We start from the raw sequence: 20,491 nt of genomic DNA, 5'->3' as shown, positions 1-20,491 counted from the left end.
GTCGCCGCTTTCACTTTCCTTTTTCCTCGCAAAACAAATCCTGTTGCTCAAAGTAACGACTTTCACTAAAGGAAAGAAAAAAGCGTCTTAAAGACGTGTTTGCGTGTCTTCTGACTTTAAAGTAAGCTCTCTTGTTAACCAAAAATCGTTCGACTTTGTAATTACGGCGCAGGTAAATTAAAGCAGAAAGGTGATAAACAGACGTTTGTTAGCACTGAGCTAATTTTGTTTTTAACGTGTGTTGGTAAATTAATGACTTTTATATATTTTGGATGTAAAAATTGTAATAAATGTTTACGTCTCTTTTATATTAAGAAAAATAACTCAGTACAGGTGCAGTTTTTTCTCTATGCCTGTGTTAGCATTACGGCTAATGGGATGTTGTAGCCTAGTTGTTAAGGTGTTGGACAACTGACTGGAAGTTCATGAGTTCAAATCCCAGCTCCACCAAGCTGCCCCTGAGCAAGGACCATAACCCTCAGTTGTATAAATTGAAATAAACTGTAAGTCACTCTGGATGAGGGTGTCTGCTCAATGCCAGAAATGTAAATGTAATAAGTGAGGAATAAAACTTATAGGGAAATAATCAACCTGATTATGTTCTTTCCTGTAATACATGTGTTATTCTTATGTACCTACGCTGTTAATAGTGTTTAAATACACTGATCTACGAAGCACGTGCGTTTTTTTAGTGCGTTTCAAACGTGTTTATTTTTTTTTCAAATATATGTAAGCCATTATTTGTGAAGTACAATTTCCCAGAAAATTAACCTTCTCTAGAAAGATAAAGTTTTGGTAACAATGAATCAGTGCATGTGATTTATAGGTGCTCTTTTACTTTGCTTTTCTGTAATTATGCTGGATCAGGATGGCTGGTGAAGAGAGGACCATTCGAGTGAGCGGACTGCCGGTGGACGTTTCTGAGAATCGACTCATTGACAAACTTCAGATCCATTTCCTGCGTAAGAAGAATGGCGGAGGTGAGATAAGCGCGGTCACTGTTTCCAAAACGGTGCCAGGAACAGCCTTTATCACATTTGAGGAAGGCGAAGGTAAGAGTTTCTTCAAAACTATTCAATGTTGTTTTCTGTAATGGACAGAATAAAAACAGATATAGGTTTATTTGAGTATGTATTTCAGATTATTCATTCATTCATTTTAGTAATTATACACAGAAATAGAAAGTTTTATATATCTTACATAATCCTCTCTCTCTCTCTCTCTCTCTCTCTCTCACTCACTCTCTCTCTTTAACAGTTGCCTCAAGACTTGCTCAGAAAGGAAAGCATGTATTTAATGTCAGTGACAAAAGCTATGACATCACCATGAGCCTTCATCGTGAAGAAGTGAATGTGGATAAAGTAACAGCTGTTCCATATTTATTCAGTTTCATTCAGATTCAGTCATTCCTCATTTCTGTCTGTCTCTGATCTTGAACATAGCTCATGAAGAACATTTTTAAAGTAACTGGGTTAATTTTCTCTTTTTAATTCTTCCTCCTCCTCGTCCTCAGGTCCTGTTGTATATGTCACTACTGGTGGACCCCAAGAAAATCCCAGGAGGAAAAAACACTCTTTTGTCTTTGCATAAAAGTTTTCCAGGAGTCCAGATGGTTTATGACTTCCAGAAAGAACTGTACACTCTGAAAGGACGCTACAGTGAGGTTCAATCCCTCAGCAGCCTTGTGCTGGGGTCTCTGGAGAAACAGGTAGAAATCGTCTTCACTTTACTTTTCCTTTTATTTAAGTGCAGCTACGAGAACTATGATATTAAGATATAATGTAGTCATGATGTGCATAGAATCTTTACAATCTCTCAATGTAAATGTGATGAAGCAGAGTTCTTAATGCTGTTAGTTGATTAATTTCCTATAATAACAAGCATTTAATTCCTCTTATTTGACAGCATTTAATGATGTTGGTCATGTGTGAAACCAGTGAGATCCTGTTGTCACTAATGTCATAGCAGCTAAAAACTGGTGATTCCCTCAGACAAAATGTTGAAAAACATAAAGTTACAGCTTTACCTCTGCCACTGGAGACTCTTTTAATAAATGGTAAATAAACATCTCCATACAGAAAAGTTCATCAGATCATGTCCCTGTGAATGAGCCGTTGCTGTAGAAAAAATAAAGTATTAGAACAAGTGTATTAACATAAACCTGTACAGGAATTGCTATCTTGTGTTAACACTTTCTGAGAAAATAGATTTTTAAGCAGCTCCAGCTTCAGAACTGCTGAGTTTAGTCTTGCTGTGTTATTGTAGTAACTTGTTATTGTAATAAACTTCTCTTAACGGTTCTGCTTGAAATAATAACCCTCAGACTGTTGCGTCATTGTTTTATGTACTGTTAATTTCATATTGCCCTCTCTGGAAGCAGATATCATGACATACTGAAAGCTGTTAAAGTGGATGTATGCTTATCAGCTCTAACAATAATGAAAATGATAAAATAACAATATACATTTAGGACCAGAGCTCAGGTGATAAGGCACATCCAAAGACAGCAAGCAAAAAGACGTATAACTCACCCCTGACGGAATCTGCCAGCTGCCAAGTAGGGGCAAATCAAGACACTGGGGTAGTAAAACACAATGAAGAGTTGGACCTGGAGAGTAAATGCTGGAAAACAGGTATTCACATTCCTCTAATTATAATCCATTACTTTAATCTTAATAATTAATTTTATTCAATATAATATGTAACTTGAAGTTTTTCAGTATATTCAGGAAAGAAGAGTTTACACTTTATTTTGGACAAGCAGCATTTTTATCATTAATAAAAGACTGTTTATAGCTGCTTAAAGTGACAACAGGAACTCACTTATTTTGTGGATATTAACTTAAACTGATCTTACACTTATTATATTCATTTCATTTTCTACCGCTTATCCGAACTATCTCGGGTCACGGGGAGCCTGTGCCTATCTCAGGCGTCATTGGACATCAAGGCAGGACACACCCTGCCAACCCATCGCAGATAATATTATATAATATTAATAATATCATAAGCACAACTTAGAGGAATTTAAGGATGTATAAGGTGTCAATTCAACCAGAAAAACAATTCTATTCTATAATATTGTAATCTTTTTATCTAGATTTTAACATTTCAGCTTCTCTAAATAGGATCAGCATAGAATTAAACTTCATCTTACAATGAGAACAAAGCATAGAAAAGCTGAAAAATTAAAAAGACAGTTTTTCATGAATGTGTGGTTTGTACTCAGACCTGATATGCATTTACATCTGCAGCAACATGACACAACTAAATGTCCATAAACCAGGTGTTCATTCAGAGCTGGACATTTAAAGTACAAGGAGACAGAGCCACCAATAGCAACAGAAATGTGGGCAGGGCAAGTGATGTGAAAGCATCACAAAGCAGAGTTTGTCTTTATGCAACTGAGCGTAGCACAGAGCATTGTGAACTATGTGATTTTTATTCACAGGTTTTCCTCTGCTAAGTAGTTCCAGCGATCACACTTCACATGCAGCTTCGACAGAAAACAAATGGGACTCAGATATTGGAACTTTGTTTGAAGACTTTTCCCTGATTGTCGATTCAGACATCTTCCGTTATCTCCATCGATACTCGACAGAGTACCAGAGCATCCTCCGGCGGCACAAGGTAGAGGTTCTGGATGTGAACTGCGACGACATTACAACTTTGTATCTCAAACCAAAAACAGCCCTGTCTTCACATGACATGAGTTCTGTTATAAAGGCCCATGAAGATCTGGCACATCTGTACCAGCAGAAAGAGTCACATTTACGCAAGGAGTATGTTTATAAGTGTGGAATTCCAGAGAAGGAACTCATACATGCTCTGGAGTCCCTTAGGGAGAGGCTGCCGAAACTAATGATCCATGAAGACGACAGGAATGTGTTTATGGTTGGAAGTAAAAGTGACGTATCTGAAGCTAAGCAGTTTATTGTTGATAAGCGAGAGCTTGGTTTGAAGAAAGAAATCCACTCGGAACATCTGTTTGTTTCCTCTCCTTCCAAGTGTACCTTCTCAAAACAAGGAAGTGCAGATTGTCATGACCTATTCATGCCAAAGAAGGACCAAGATGCAAACCAAAGATGGATTGCTAGTAAGAACTTTAGTGAGAAAGGACATGATTCTGTTGAACTGAAAAATGTTGATGACCAGATTGAAAAGTCAACAGAAGACATATTCGATTTGAGAAGAACTGAAGTTTCACAAGAGAAACATGTCCCAAGTGATTTAAAATGGATAGAGACTGATAGCTGGCTTGACAAAAATAAATACACAGATTCTCTCTTTGCTTCTTCCAAACCTTCTGCTCGACACTTTGTTTTGGATAGAGAAGAAAAGTTATTGGTTAAGTCAGACATTATTTCAGGGAAAATGGTGATTGACTCAGAGACACAAATCAAGTCAAGTAAAGGGTATAAGTCCAAACAAACTGAGACTGGAAAGGAGCGAAAAATGGCCGCCAATTTTAGTAAAGAGATGTACAGTGGCATAAAGGATTTAACATCTTATAAATCGGAAGCTCCCAAAATCCACAAAGGTGCATATGTAAGGGAGAGAAAAAATCCTGATAGTGGACAGCCACACTCTCTTCCCCTTATCAAGTCATCAAAGAATAGTAATCCAAACGCTTTACATGGTAGTGCGAGTGCACAAATCAGCACAATCACAATAGACAGTGAAGAACTAAAAGGTGACAAGATGTCAAATTTTAAGCCTACAATGACTCCAGCTGGTTTGAGTGGAGATCAGGGGGCCAATAGTTTCCCCATCATGCCTTCAGAATCAACCCAGAGTAGGTCCAGTAGCTTCAGCGGCAGAATGAAAAAGGTTGAGGAAGCAATGCAAATAGCTGTAGATGTATCTGCTGGACAAAAGGGAATAAGCCAAAATTCTGAAACAAGGGAAATTGTTGCTATGGATTTAGTTTTGCCTTTTAGGCTGTGGCTTTACCTTACGTCAGTTTATAATACTGAAATTGAGAATTTGACATCTGACCTGCAAGTCAAAGAGAAATTAGATAAGGAAGACATCACATTGTGTCTAAGAGGTATAGACTCGCAAAAGGTCAGTGAATGTCACAGTTGTTTGAAGAGTCTCATTGCTACAGCTGAAATGGACTTTGATGCAAGAACACTACCACTGTGGAAGTTCGGACTGTCATGCAACAAGGATAAGATCTTGATAGAGCTGTGTACATTATTGAGACAGCGCTATAAGATGGTTAAAATCATAGTAATGTCCACTGATATAATAATCATTGGCCCTAAAGCATTGTGTGATGAAGTCGAGGACACTATGGCAAAGGTCTTCCAAGAAGGGGGGAAAAGGTTGGAGAATGAACTGTCTCCCAATTCAGATAGTTTACATATCAGCAAAGCACCTGAAAGTGACTTAAAATTACTTGCCCCCCAGCCAACAACCCCAGCAGAGCCACAAGCTGACATCATTATGAAAGATCTATCTAAAATATCTGACCAAAGTGTTGCTGGCTCCTCAAAAAACTTTCCTCAGGTTTTAAGTAACCAAATTGCTGATGCCAGAGAACAAGACAATCAAAGCAGGAGCCAGAAGAAGATGAAACAAAAGAAAAATTTGAAACAGTTGGATGACAAAGATCCGAACTTAACGCAGCACAATGGTGGGCCCATGAACATCGAGAACAGAGAAAACTCATCTGGTAGTATCATCATCTCTGCCACAAGGCAAGATAAAGCAGATGGTGAGATGAACAGAGACCAAACAATTACTACTGCTCAGAGCAAGGAAACGTTTATTGATCAAATAAACTCATGCATTTCAGTGGACCAAATGATTGATTCTCAGGCATTGCCTGGAGTTTCAGATCCTAAGGACAACACCATGCCATCCCAGGCAAATGAAAATCAGAGTCTTCTTTTATGCTATGTGTGTAAAAAAGAGCACAGCACTGTTAAACAAGCAGCATGTGGCTTTATCTGTTGCCCGAAGTGTGAAGAAGTTCATAACAACTGCAGAATCTGTATGACTTCTGGTATTAAAGGTACCATGACTGTTCAAGAATCGACAATAACAATTCCTGGATTTAACAGAGACACAGCACTAAGGATTATCTACGATATACCCAATGGTATTCAAGGGGTAAGAATTTTATAAAAATCTTTCTATACCTTATAACCTGTGCCAGATTGTGGTGAAATTTCCCACAGACTGATGGACTGGTCTGTCCACAGGAGGATCATCCATGCCCAGGGGAACCTTTCAAAGGCAACAGATTTGAAGCCTTTTTACCGTATAACAAAACCACTACAAAGCTTCTGCCTCTTCTGAAGAAAGCTTTTTACAAAGGACTCACCTTCACAGTAAAAGTAGCATCTGCAGATGATGATGGAAACAGAGAAGGAAGAGTGGTCTGGGGCAGCATTCCTCATAAAACCAAGACAGAAGGGGGTGCCTCTAAGTGAGTATTACCAGCACTCTTAATGCTGGTGTCTTCAACTAGAATGACTTTTTAACTTTAATTTTTTGCTAATTTTCCTTTTGCTGAAAGGCAACTTTAGCACATAGAACAGAGGGAAAGCTAAAAATGTAAGAAACATTTTTCAAATTTTCATTTATGCTTTCTGTAAAAAAAGATGTCTAAATTATGTTGATGCTGTGAATGGATTTATGTGTGTTTATTTTATTATACTTCAAGTTCAAAACAGACCTCTCCTCTGGTGAGAGGTGGACGTTAACCCAACCACATTATGTGTGGAAGCTAGCCGCTCTCGGCACCTCATCACATGTAACCTGGTTGTTTCTTGTACTTTCTATTTTTAGTTTTTGTGAAGGCAGGGAAAGGATTGTTATGGTTACTGACATATAAAACCAGACTTTCACAGGACTGGAGCCCTGTAATTAGTTCAGCATTGTGATGCATGTGTTTGCACTAAGAACGTCATTAAATAAAGCCCACATGTCTCTTCATGGTTTACAAAGCCAACAGTCTCATTATACAAGAACAGGACAATAATAATAAGCAGTAAACAGAAGAACGTGGCGCCTACCTTTTTGCAAATAATCAGTTTATCTGAGTTTATTTGCATAACATCCGGTTTTCCCTGATTTCAGTTGTCCAAGATGGCCGTCTGTATAGTGTTAAGAGTTTGTGTAATATAGATCACAATAAGTCCCATTGTATTCACATGTTATTAAACAGAATATAATAGATTATGCAGAGTTTTTTTATTTATCTAGCTAGATTAGCCTCAAAGCTCTAGTGAAAAACTAAAAGTGTACACTACTGTATGAACGCCATGTTCTGATTTTGTTTTCTTTCTGTTTATTGTAGGAACGGCTATCCTGACTTTAACTACATCACACGCTTGGAGGAGGTGTTGAAGGCAGCAGGAGTCGGAGAATAAATGCTCTTTCTAAGACTTCTTTTTATCATGCCTTGCTCTCATGACTCGGAATTGTGTAGAGAATCCTTACCCATTTTTATGGGTTAATCAGTTAAATCTCTTGACCAGGTTTCTGTTGAATTATGGCTTGACCCCGAGCTCAGTGTTCCCTGTGTGAATGGTGTCCTGAGATGTTCTGGAGTCACGTCTTGGCGTGTGTTTTCTGCCCCTGGTGTTCTCAGGATAGATCCTGGATCCTTGGATATAGTGAAGATGAATGGCTTAATTAATACCTTATACCTATACATTAGCATTTAAGCTTATACATTAGCATTTAAACTATCATAGTTGTGAAATATTTTCTTATTTACATTCCAGAAAACAGCTTTGGCACAGTAGTACTGAAAATGTACACCAACGTGTAGCAAAGCCTTCTGGCTAAGATGGATTTGTCCTTGGATTTGACATGGATTTTTTTAATAGTGTTTTGCTTTTCCTGCTTTGGGTTCACTAATGACTAACAAAATAATAACACCATAAGAGTGATGAGGGTAAGAGAACATTAAAATCATCAGAATGCAGCTGCAATCTTCAGCGCCAAGCTTTCTTCTAAATTCCTTAAGTGATTTACTGTTTGAAAGGAACAGTATGAATAATTCAGCAAAACAGCAAAATATGTATATGAACTATTATAAATACAACACTAAGTGTGTTCAAATATGATGTATATAGTACACACATACATACATACATACATACATACATACATATACATATAAAACACCTGGATCAATTACCAAGAGTGAAATGGAGGGATTGGATTACAGATGTAGATAAAAGTCAGTATGGAAAGATGTGTGGGTCAGGGGGTTGGTGTATAACATGATTTTAGGTTTACAGTAATATATATTGTGTTTAAGGTAGTGTTTATTGCCATGATTGTGTTTCCGTGTGAACTGAATAAACACTTCCGTGTTCGACCTGTTCAATGTTTTTTAGAATCAAAATGTACTATAAAAAGCTTATAATAATAAAATGCAGTGTATGATAAAGTAACTACAGATTTATTTGAGGTTTTACTGATATTTATGAACTTATGTAGTATAACTGCAGGGGGCGTGGAAGCTCTACTTTAGTTTTTATTCTTTTCATTTTAGTTTTATTTACTTTTTTATTTATGGTGATCCACAGTGAACAGTGTGTGAGCTCAATCACTATCACCAGTACAGGAGTCCTCAAAAAAAAAAAATTAGTGAAATGAGAAAAAAAAATGGAATTAAAATCCAATGTGATTTTTTTTTTTTTTTTTGTAGATAAAATGACAAATAGTGACCTTAAGGCTAAGGGACTGGGTTAGGATTAATTTCATAATTTCATCGATGCATCGAGCATAAATGCATCGAGCTCCATTTCAAGAAGTATACATTTTATTTGTATTCATTGCCTAGTCATGATTCTTTATACTGTATTTTTGACAGATTAAGGATTTTCGCTATAATAAACGCAGCCCTGAATAATCCAGGTATTTCATTGGCTAATTGTGCGGCACGTGACGCTGAGTTTTTGACGTGAACTACAAAACTCTTACGCTCCCGAGCTACAGCTGGGAGACGCGCGCTCCTGCTCGGCTGAGGTTGGTGTGAGCTTTAGGGCGATATGACAAGTAATAAAACACACGTTCGGGATTAAAACGCACAAACGGGAGGTGGCGAGTCTTGAGGTCTGTTGATTTAGTTTCTTTAGTTTGTTTCCGTCCGCGCGTTGGGACCGTTAACGCACGCGGTGATCATCAGAATCGGCTGGTGATGAGTTTAGCGATGGAGAGCCGAGTCGCGCGCCGCTGTAAGGTTGTAGTTGTGGGAGACTCGCGCTGTGGGAAAACTGCGCTGCTGCACGTGTTCGCTAAGGACTCGTATCCAGAGGTGAGGACACACAAACACACTTAAACTAGAGAGGGGGACAGAGAGAGAGAGAGAGAGAGAGAGAGAGAGAGACAGAGAGAAAGAGGAGAGAGAGTGGAGAAAGAGAGAAAGAGAGAGAGAGTGGCAATGGTTTGTGTGTGTGTGTGTGTGTGTGAGGTGAGAAAGAGAGAGAAAGAGGATGTCTGTAGGCTCTCTCGCTCTTTCTTTATCACACACTCACATTTAAGCATAAGCATCAATACTATAATTGTTTTAAAGAAATAGAGAGGGGGGCAAAGTGACAGTATGTGTGTGTGTATGTGTGTGTGTGTGTGTGTGTGTGTGTGTGTGTGTGTGAGGATGTTAGTCTGTAAATGATCAGTGAATGTCATTGTCTGACTCTCTCTGACTGTCACACACACACACAGAGAAGTACAAAGTGGCACATTGTGTGTGTGAGAGAAAGAGAGGGAGAAAGAGGATGTTAGTATGCAAAAATGAGAATGCAATTTTTTAACACATACACACTGTGCCTTTATTCAGTATGTCCCTTTTCTGGTGTGTGTGTGCTTGTGTGTGTGAGAGAGAGAGAGAGAGTGTGTGTGAGAGAGAGAGAGAGAGAGAGAGAGAGAGAGAGAGAGAGAGAGAGAGAGAGAGAAGGAGAGAGCGACAGAGAGAGAGAACTGAATTGAGCGAGGGGAGTAGTGTACGAGTATGTGAGAAAGCAGAGAATGTCATTGTCTAAATCAAACACACACACACTGAGTAAGCAGAGAATGCCATTGTCTAAATCACACACACCCTACTTCACTCTTTACTCACATTAACACTGATTAGTCATTGCACATATTGCACATATTGTTTTTGTCATATTGTCTCAAGTATAAAATGTGCAAACATCACAGAGTCCTGTCCTCTGTCCTCTTGGAAAAGATGAAGTTACAGCTTTGACACTGACACTGGAGACACCTTCCATAAGTCACTGTGAATGAGCTGTTACTATGTTACTGTGCTATTACTATGGAAATAACAACATATCAGAACTGATTTGAATTGATATAAACCTGAATTAATCAACCTTCTGACCAATCAGAAGTCAGAATTTTGTATAATAAACAGGTTTCTGTGTATAGTGTGTGATGTGTGTATGTGAATGTGTGTGTTTCAGAGCTACGTGCCGACCGTATTTGAGAACTACACGGCGAGCTTTGAGATTGACAAACGCCGCATCGAGCTCAACATGTGGGACACATCAGGTAACAAAGACTTGTTTAACACTCCTTCATCATCACACACCCTTTAAACGCCTGTTCACTCGAGGATGAGGGCACATTCATTAATTCTGTGTCTGATTCAGAATGATATTTGTTTGCTCTTTTATGCATGACGGATGAAATAAACAGTTGTATGTTGCTTAAGAGGCTCTCAGCAGAAGAACAGAAACATCACGTGATTAATTATTCAGTCCACAATTAATATCAATGCTTCACTTTTAACTGTGTGACTCACTGCTCTCACACACTGCGCTCTCACACACTGCGCTCTCACACACTGCGCTCTCACACACGGCACTCTCACACACTGTACTCTCACACACTGTACTCTCACACACTACTTCTCTCACATTACTCTCACACACTGTGCTCTCACACACTACTTCTCTCACACTACTGTCACACTGCGCTCTCACACACTGTGCTCTCACACACTGTACTCTCACACACTACTTCTCTCACACTACTCTCACACACTGCGCTCTCGCACACTGCACTCTCACACACTGTACTCTCACACACTGTACTCTCACACAGTACTTCTCTCACACTACTCTCACACACTGTGCTCTCACACACTGTACTCTCACACACTACTCTCACACACTACTCTCACACATTGCTCTCACACACTACTCTCACACATTGTACTCTCACACTGTACTCTCACACATTGTTCTCACACACTGCGTTCTCACACACTGCATTCTCACACACTGTGCTCTTACACTCTGCTCTCACACACTGCTCTCACGCACTGCACTCTCACACACTACGCTTTCACACACTGCTCTCACATACTGCACTCTCAGACACAGAATGAGAAAGCGAGACAGCACCTGGATCAATTACCAAGAGTGAAAAGAAGGGATTTAGATAAAAGTGGGGGGTTTGTAAAAACGTGTGTGTGTGCATGTGTGTGTGTGTGTGTGTGTGTGTGTGTGTGAGAGAGAGAGAGAGAGAGAGAGCATGAAATCAATGTTGAACTCTCTTTGTCCTTCTAACAGAAGGCCATGCAGGTCTACACTCACAAAGACATGCATACATACACACACACACAGTTGGGTAGTAATCATTCTCTGCCAGTCTTCCGGTATATAAGATGCACTTAAAACCCAACAGGGACTTTAGACTGACTCTTGCCACACACACACACACACACACACACACACACACACACACACACACACACACACACACGGGGTAATCTGACATGCTGCTTTTCCTTCATTTATAATTCAGGAGAAGCTGTGGGACTCTTCCTATTTCTACACACTCTGCCTGCACACTACTGAGCACTGAGCTTATTCATTTATCGAATATGAATTAGATTAGATTGCTCATATCAGACTTAACAATGCTTTTCATTGTTATCTGTTCAGTACGGTGAGATCTGATTGGCTGAAAGAAGTAAAAATGAAGTATGTTTTAATGTAGAAATCCCAACACCATACTTTATGCTTGTTAAACACTGAGAACTGTTGCTAGGCAACTGGGACATATGGACACTAGCATATGCTAGCTAATTAATAAGAACAACAAATTAGGTAATTTAGGTAACGCATACAGTGCTACAGAACAATAGTTAGTAGTTAGGTATTCAGTGTACTATTAAAAAAGATTACAGTGATACCTCGAGATACGAGTTTAATTCGTTCCGTGACCTTGCTCGTATCTCAAATTGCTCGTATCTCAAAGCAATTTTCCCCATTTAACTGAATTGAAATCAGACTAATCCGTTCCAGCTCCACTCCAGTTGTTTTGTTTATGTGTTTTGAATATGAAAAATTCACTTTCGTTCACTTACTCTCGCACTCTTAATGCTACTTTACACTTACAGTAAATGGAACTTAACTAAACTTCATTTAGAGCGGGGAGAGCAGCAACTAGAAAATAGAATAGACCCCCCGTATAACAGAACCATTAATCATGCATAGAGTTAAAAATAGGAAAGGAAAATAATAAATGAATAAATGGATAAATAAATAATTAAATAATTAGAGAGGGAGAGAGAGAGAAAAATATGTGGAGATTTATGACGTAAACTGGTACAACGAACACAGGTCCCGGCATGGTGGAGTTGGGGTTGGAGGAGGGAGTTTAAATCGCAGCAGCAGCGAAGCGCTAGAAAGCGGCTCAATGAATGGGAATTTAAATGGTCGGGTAATATGGATGTCGTAACCGGATTGGTGTGCGTCGTGGACAACTGATTAACAGCTGATGCATGCTTGACGACGTGGCCTGTTTTCTTTACATTAATTTTGCTTAATTTTCTTCATCGCTTTTCTCTTCACTTGTTTTTGTCACTTTTTTGTCACTGTTTCCTCACTAACATCTGCCAGTCGTTTTAATAAAAACCTGTCCGGTCGGCATATCAGATGCGGTGTAGTCGCACAAGTTCAAATTCTTTAACGGATCCAATGTTCAAAATGGATCCGAAAACTTACAGATCCGCAGATGGTCAGCACCTCACGCAGCCCCTTTGCAACTCTCCATAGGAAATGAATGACTTCCAGTTTATCGACCGTCGTTTGTCATGTGCAGTGGAAAGACGGCATTAACCGAGTGAGACGTGGGAAGCTGAGGCGGGGAAACAGAGCAAACGTGGTTGTTGGGGATCTTTGTTTTGGCGGCGGTGGCTCGGATGCTCGTATCTCAAAAATTTGCTCGTATCTCAAGCCAAAAATATGGTTGAATCACAGCTCATATCTCAAAAAATTCGTATGTCAAAGCACTCGTATCTCGAGGTATCACTGTACATACAAATCGCCTCTCTGCACTCCACTTAGCTGATATGACTTATATACAGACAGCAGTTATGATTATATACAGACAGCAGTCCACATTTACCTCAAATATGTAATTGCAAATACAAAGACTGCTAACTGAGATTGTTTACATTTACACAACTTTACTGAATTTACTGAAACAGTGCCAGTTTGGAACAGTGCCTGAGATGGAAAAGTACACCAAGATTCAGTTCTTCATCTAGTTAACATTAGAGATTAAATGTTTACGATGGTGACGATGAAGTGAATAAAGATGAAATATAAAGCTGGCAAGCAGCAGGTTCACTGGCAATTCGGAAGATAAATATATGTGCAAGGAGCACTTATCTCAGTACTAAATCTTTTACTGTATTTAGAACACTTTGGTATCATCATTGTAATCAGCATTTGTTTTTTCTCCTCAAGCTTTTACATCCACACAGCACTCCACCATTTTCTCAGTAAGCGAAATAAAATGAAAAATGATTACATTATATTTAAAAAACAGTCCTAAGTTTTCTGAGGAGGAACTAAGATCTGATCTCATTCACCTTCTTTCACCGCTACCTGAGAAGGATGTTATGCTCTGTCACAACGAGCCCTCAGGTGAACAGGTGTACTTAGCTCACTCGTTTCCTCGTTTACACCTTCTGGCATTTTAACAAGAATAAAAATCATGTTGTTCCTGTTCTTCAGCTTCTTAATCACTTAAATCTCACCTGGGCTACATTCCAATACTGCTGCTAATCTGTGTCCTCATCGACCTGCAGCTCCATTTTAAATAACATCGTTAACCTTCTGTCTTCTGCTGCTCTGTCTTAAAGGTTGTTCTGTTACTTTATCAGTTTGTGTAAAGACGAGGCAAATAAAGTTGCAAGCAAACACTGTGGCACAATGTGAAAAGAGAATATTTTTCTTGGCTTCACAGCGCTAATTGGTGCTCAGTTGGTGATTAGTTCTGTATAGCAGCAGCGCTGACAGCATTAATATAATAAAATAATAAAAAAAAATAGCATTTATTTTAAAGCCGAATAAAATTCAGATATTTCAGAATCATAATCACCAGACATCTACATTTTACTCCTCACCTGATAAATTACTTTTTATTCCTTTTCCCACAGCTCTGAGTGACATTTGATTTTAATGCTTTCAGCCTTTTCAGATCCCAGTTGAACTTTATTACAATCAGGGCCATAAAATAAAGGAAAAGAATCGTGAATCGTGACTTTGTTGTTGTTTTTTATCCCCTCCCTCAGTAGAGTGTCACAAAGACGGCCTTTAGCCCACACTGTATGTTGCTACGATACAAATTTCCACAAATGCTGGAAGAAGTGAAGCTGAAAACATGTTTACGTGTGTAGAAAAATAAAAAGAAGGCATGGAGATGTAAAAGCAGATAAATAAATATTTCTGCTTACTCGAGTGTGAACGTGGCACCGGCGCTTTCGGCTTTAACCGTCAACATTAAAAGAAATAAATGCTCACTGGCTGTGAGTTCAGTCGTTTTTCTCCCCACTCTTTTGTTCCTCACCATTGTTTTTTCACAGTGTCACAGTGCATTCTGGGATCTATGCAGAGCAGCCGGTGGCTTTAACAGCATTTTTATGGATGGCTGTAAAAGTGCAATTGTGCCAAATTCCCTGTTGAGCAGCTCTCCTCCTGTACGCCTCCTTGTTAATGTGGGAGATGCTGAAACCCCACAAGCAGAAAGTGGTGTATGATTTTATTACCGCAATAATGCAGACATTAAAACCTATTCTGACGTGTTAAATGTATTGAAATCACTGTTACTATTAAAATATGTTTAGTGTATTCATTTGGTTATATCCACAGCAAAAATAAGCAGAATCCTATCCCACAGCACACCTGACTATAATAATGACAATGGTGATTTGGCTAATGATGGCGATGAAGATTACTAATAGTAAACTTATTATTAATTGATTATAATCACTGAATTAACTAGTAAGTAATACAACTGGCTGAATGAAATGTTGGAATGTTGGATTAGTGTATAAATTATTATAAAGTAAATAAGTGTGTGTGTGTGTTTAGGCTCTGTCTATTATGACAATGTTCGTCCATTGGCTTATCCTGACTCGGATGCAGTTCTTATCTGCTTTGATATCAGCAGACCAGAGACACTGGACAATGTGTTAAAAAAGGTATACACGCACACACACACACACACACACACACACACAGAGCGCTGGGACAGATCCATAAAATGATTCACAAAAGATTCTTCTTAAAAATTTGTTTAATTCACACTAAAGGAATCAAATTAATTTCAGCACAGAGTCAAATGAATCAAAACATATCATTTAGTCTAATTTACAAAACAGTAGAAAAGAAAAGAAAATGATAAAAGAAAATACATGGAATTGTATGATGCAAGAAACAGTTGGCTCGAGTGTGTGTGTGTGTGTGTGTGTGCGAAACCCTCAAGATGATCAGATTAGTTTTTATGTAATGTTGACACATATATTTACATACACACAGTTATTAAAATATTGTATTGAAGAATAATCATGCTGTAGAAGGTAGGAAGTATCAGGTGTTTTGACACACGTGTGTGTGTGTGTGTGTGTGTGTGTGTGTGCAGTGGCAAACTGAAACTCAGGAGTACTGTCCCAATGCAAAGGTAGTGTTAGTGGGCTGTAAGATGGACATGAGGACGGACCTGAACACACTACGAGAGCTGTCCAAATTCAGACTGATCCCAGTCACACATGAACAGGTGACTGGAATGTGCGCGCACACACAAACACACACACCTTTTTAATTACACTAAAAGTGTACACTACAACGATGTGGGTGGACACCTGGGGAGAAGCCGAAATTGTCCCCTGATCACATCTTCACCATCTATGTCTGATTGCACAGGTTTAGTTTTTAATAATGCATTTCCCTCCCAGCTGTCAGACACACACACTCACACAGGCTAACAATACCACTGTTTCTCATCGATATTTAATGGAAAAATGTTCTGAGGCCCAGAGATTTTATGGCTTTAAGGCAAAGTGCATGTGTTTGGAAGTGATACAGTATCAGTAATGCTAATAGTAGCTGCTAGCTAACATGAGCTAACCTGATAGGAAACTTATAAGGAATTTTTTATAACATATTAATACATGTTACTCATCTTTAATGTTAATAAAAGCTGGTAGCTACCATTACCTTTTTAGTCAAAATTTCTGAAGGAAATTTTATATCACATTGAGATTTCTCATTATTAATGCTAATATTACCTTTGAGCTAACCTGACAGGATTTTCTAAAAGGATTTTCACATCACACTCACTTTTTTTTAAATGTAAGTGCTATCTACCATGAGCTAACAAGACCGGATTTCAGAGAGGATTAATATGCCATATTCATATGCTTCTTATCCTTCATGCTCCTCCTAATTTTAGCCACTAGCCAACAAAACTAACCTGACAGGATTTTTTTTAGATGATTCTTACACCATTCTTTCACAGATAATTCTCATAGTTATTGCTAATAGTAGCCACTAGCTAGCACGAACTAACCTGACAGGATAGCTCTGGGGATTTTTATATCACAATAATATGTGTCTCTAATTAATGCTCATAATTAATGCTAATAATAGCTGCTAGGTAGCATGAGCTAACCTAACAGGATTTCCGAGATAAATCTTTAGTTATATTTAGTAACGACTGTAATTGTATAATAATATAAAATAAAAATTAAATAATTTAAAAATAAAATAATTTAAATATAAATAAAAATATTGTAATTGTAAATATAATATTGTAATATTTACTGCTAACATCAATCAACTGGCTCATACTATCACACTGATTTTGAGTTCTATCTATGAATGTCCTTATTTGCTAATGCTAGTCGCTCAGCAAACATAACTGAATTAGGCAACGTTTCAATTATTTCGAGTATTTTATTTAAAAAACAAATATCTTTACAGACACTAATCCTAATTCCAGGTTTTAAGGAATTGAAATATGTTATCAAATAACATAATATTTCACATTTTTTTGAACAACTAATGCTAATTATGCGCTATTGCTAATGCTGAAACCAGACAGGGTTCCATTAGTGTTTAAGGTTTTAAATGTATAGCGATAATGTAGGAGAAACTAGCATGGTGTATTATATACAAACATCTTAAGCTAATGCTGTATAGTTTTTACTGATTAAAGCATCTCAGCCTGTAGAAGTAAATCAGTAGAAACTCAATAACTGGAGAAACCAAAACTCCAAAATTAATCTTTTTAGAGCAGATTGAAGTGGATCATCAGCTTCACACGGTGAAGCTAGCTGTCTGTAAATGTTAATCCCCACCAGCTAGCTAGCTAATTAGCCCAGGAGAAGATCATTACTCTTGCATGTGAGCTGGATATCTATGATTTTTTTTTATTTTAACGCAGTTGAATGAATGAATTTCTACATAATATTTAATTTTTTAATTCATTTATTATTACTATTTAGTGCATTATCACATCAGATTTAGCCTTAATTTACATAAAAAATTTTTTAAAATAAAGCTAATATTTAGCATCATTCGCCTTAGTGTTTAAGATTAAACACTTGTCCTGCTCCCTCTCTAGGGAACTTCTCTGGCACGGCAGATCGGCGCCGCAGCCTACGCTGAGTGCACGTCCAAAAACTCAGAGGACAGCGTGCGGGACGTTTTCCATGTCGCGACTGTAACGTCCGTCGGTTACGACACCCAGCAGCTGAAGCGCTCCGGATCGCGGCGAGGTCTTAAACGCTCTTCCCAGAATCCTCAGCGCTCCGAGATCCTAGAGCGACGCAAAGACCGCGCTAAGAGCTGCACACTGATGTAGGAGTCATGACCCCGAGATGTCACCTTCTACAACATGAACACTTTATATTTTCTGTTTGTTTTTTTTAGCACTAAATTTGATATCGATATCTGAGGTGGAAGTTACAGACGTCTCGAGCAGATCTATTTATTAACTTTATTTTTTTAACGCTTAATTCTTTGGCATCACAGAATAGCATGTTGGTGATAAAATCACAACATTTTATACACGTGTATAAAAAATACTTTTTTTTTTAATATATTACCATTAATTCAATATATTTATTAACTTTTTATTAAAGGAATGTGAAAGGTTTGCATTTGTTTTCACTTAGATACATTTAGAGATATTTGTTTAGTTCTCTGAAGTAGTCGTAAACATGCAGGAGGCAAAGACTTCACTGATTTAAAAAAATTATTATCTGGTTTCCTCCCCCGGTCCAAAGACATGCATGGTAGGTTGATTGGCATCTCTGGAAAATTGCCTGTAGTGTGTGATTGCGTGAGTGAATGAGAGTGTGCGTGTGCCCTGCGATGGGTTGGCACTCCGTCCATGGTGTATCCTGCCTTGATGCCCGATGACGCCTGAGATAGGCACAGGCTCGAGGTAGTTCGGATAAGCGGTTGAAAATGAATGAATGAATGAATTGGTATTATTTTTTTTGGATGGGATAAGTGGATGGGTTTGAGACACAAAGGGAAAGAAACTTATCAAAACCCTGGAGTTAATCTCCTTATCTCCTGAATTGTTGGAGTAAAGAAGAAGCGTTGCTATTTCCTGTATGTTTGGTGGCTTCCTGCAGGCTCCCAACGCCTGATTCTATGTGAGAGATGATTCCCTCTTTTGTTGTTTATACTATATTAGTTTGTTGCTTAATGAAACGTATGAGCTTGAGACAGAAGATGCACTTTATTTTTTTATTTGATTTTTTTATTCCTCTTTAGATCACAGGGTTATTGTTTTACTGTTGGGTTTTTCCTTCACAGAGACGTGGGCTGGAGATATTGATATTTTACAGATGACATCAAAGTATAAAAATCTAAATGGAACCGATTTCAAGGTCATAATGACCGGCACATGATTGGGCAAAGGTTATTTGTCTGTGATGTAACTTTATATAAGGAGTTTGTGTGTGATCTCATTTCCTGTTTTTCTGTTGAGGAGAGAGACAGACATAAAGGGCAAAAAGACAAGAATTAGCTGAGGCATTTAAAATGAAATGACACAGCAGAGGAAGACACACGGTCAGGGCTATGATGTTATTTCTTGTCTGTTTTTAGAAAACCTCCATTTTGAACATCACAGTGATCATGGCACTAAATAAACACAAAGGTGGCATGAAAACATGATGGAACAGCATATAAATTTTTGTTTGTGGATGTTGTAAAATTTTATTAAATAAAAATAAATAAAACTGAGCAGAACGAAGCATTTGATTTTCCTCAGTTGCATCTAATTTTGTGAAAAATGTTTACATTTCCCTTCATTTTGAAAGAGTTAAAAAAAAAAAGAATTCATGCATATATTCATACATATCATACATATTTACATATTCTATAATATCATTATAGCTACAAAAATGTCTTCATTCCTTCATCTGATCTCAACTAACAATTATTTCTTGTTTTTCTCAACAATATAAAACAAAAAGATGATAAACTTATTTCCTAAATCAGTTAAGAAACGTAACACCATTATTATATTAACATGATGTATAAGGATTATAATTCTAGAATCTCAGCCCTGGACATCTGTCTTTATTAAACAAATCAGTGAATACAAAAAAACCAACTGTGAAAAATTCACTCAGTAGTGAACACTGAGAAAAGTTTAGAATCATGAACACTGCTTTATCTAAGTACTTTAGATTGTTTTGTGTTTTCTGTAGATTTTAATCCGATAAATCAAATTTATACGTTTAAAAGCACATTTTATAAACCTGTTTATCAGAACATCAAACTCATAAATTAGAATTTAACACCAACTTCCAGTAATTAGCACTCACTCTCACACACACACACACACACACATCATGCCAGTACATGATTTATTGTGTGAAAACCCTCACTGTGCCAATTAACTGACATTAGAGTGGGAAAGTTCTCTCTCTCATTCTCTCTCTCTCTCTTGCTCTCTCTCTTTTGCTCTCTGTCTCTGATTCAACAGTTTCACAAACACTCAACAAGCACAAAATGTTGCATGAGCGTGTTTATCGTGACTGAGATTTTCTCACATCTGTTCTTGTCTGCGTGTGTGTGTGTTTTGTATCCCTGTGGCATTTTATGTTTTTGAGGAAAGGAAGCACAAAGTTCTGTGTGTGTGTGTGTGTCCTGTTCACACACTGTTCTGATGAACATTACTTTAGCATGTAAATAAT

General features: G+C 37.9%; 2 protein-coding genes across 2 annotated transcripts; both read left to right on the top strand.

Annotated features, from left to right (window-relative positions):
- On the top strand, positions 1–8,420 carry LOC132840650 (uncharacterized). Its single transcript, XM_060862473.1, has 8 exons — positions 1–121; positions 868–1,052; positions 1,258–1,361; positions 1,514–1,708; positions 2,471–2,633; positions 3,452–6,120; positions 6,213–6,439; positions 7,313–8,420. Exons 2-8 carry the CDS (start codon positions 869–871, stop codon positions 7,383–7,385), a joined length of 3,615 nt encoding a protein of 1,204 aa, XP_060718456.1. The 5' UTR covers positions 1–121; position 868; the 3' UTR covers positions 7,386–8,420.
- Positions 8,421–8,970: 550 nt separating this feature from the next.
- Positions 8,971–19,542, top strand: LOC132840655 (rho-related GTP-binding protein RhoN-like). Its single transcript, XM_060862487.1, has 5 exons — positions 8,971–9,286; positions 10,434–10,521; positions 15,363–15,472; positions 15,913–16,047; positions 17,896–19,542. The coding sequence occupies exons 1-5, from the start codon at positions 9,170–9,172 to the stop codon at positions 18,133–18,135; spliced, it is 690 nt and encodes a 229-aa protein (XP_060718470.1). The 5' UTR covers positions 8,971–9,169; the 3' UTR covers positions 18,136–19,542.
- The last annotated feature ends 949 nt before the right edge of the window (positions 19,543–20,491 follow it).

The sequence above is a fragment of the Tachysurus vachellii genome, chromosome 2, assembly GCF_030014155.1.
Source record: "Tachysurus vachellii isolate PV-2020 chromosome 2, HZAU_Pvac_v1, whole genome shotgun sequence".
NCBI lineage: Eukaryota > Metazoa > Chordata > Actinopteri > Siluriformes > Bagridae > Tachysurus > Tachysurus vachellii.
Note: the sequence above shows the minus strand (reverse complement) of the source record. Positions and strands in the feature narration are given on the sequence as shown.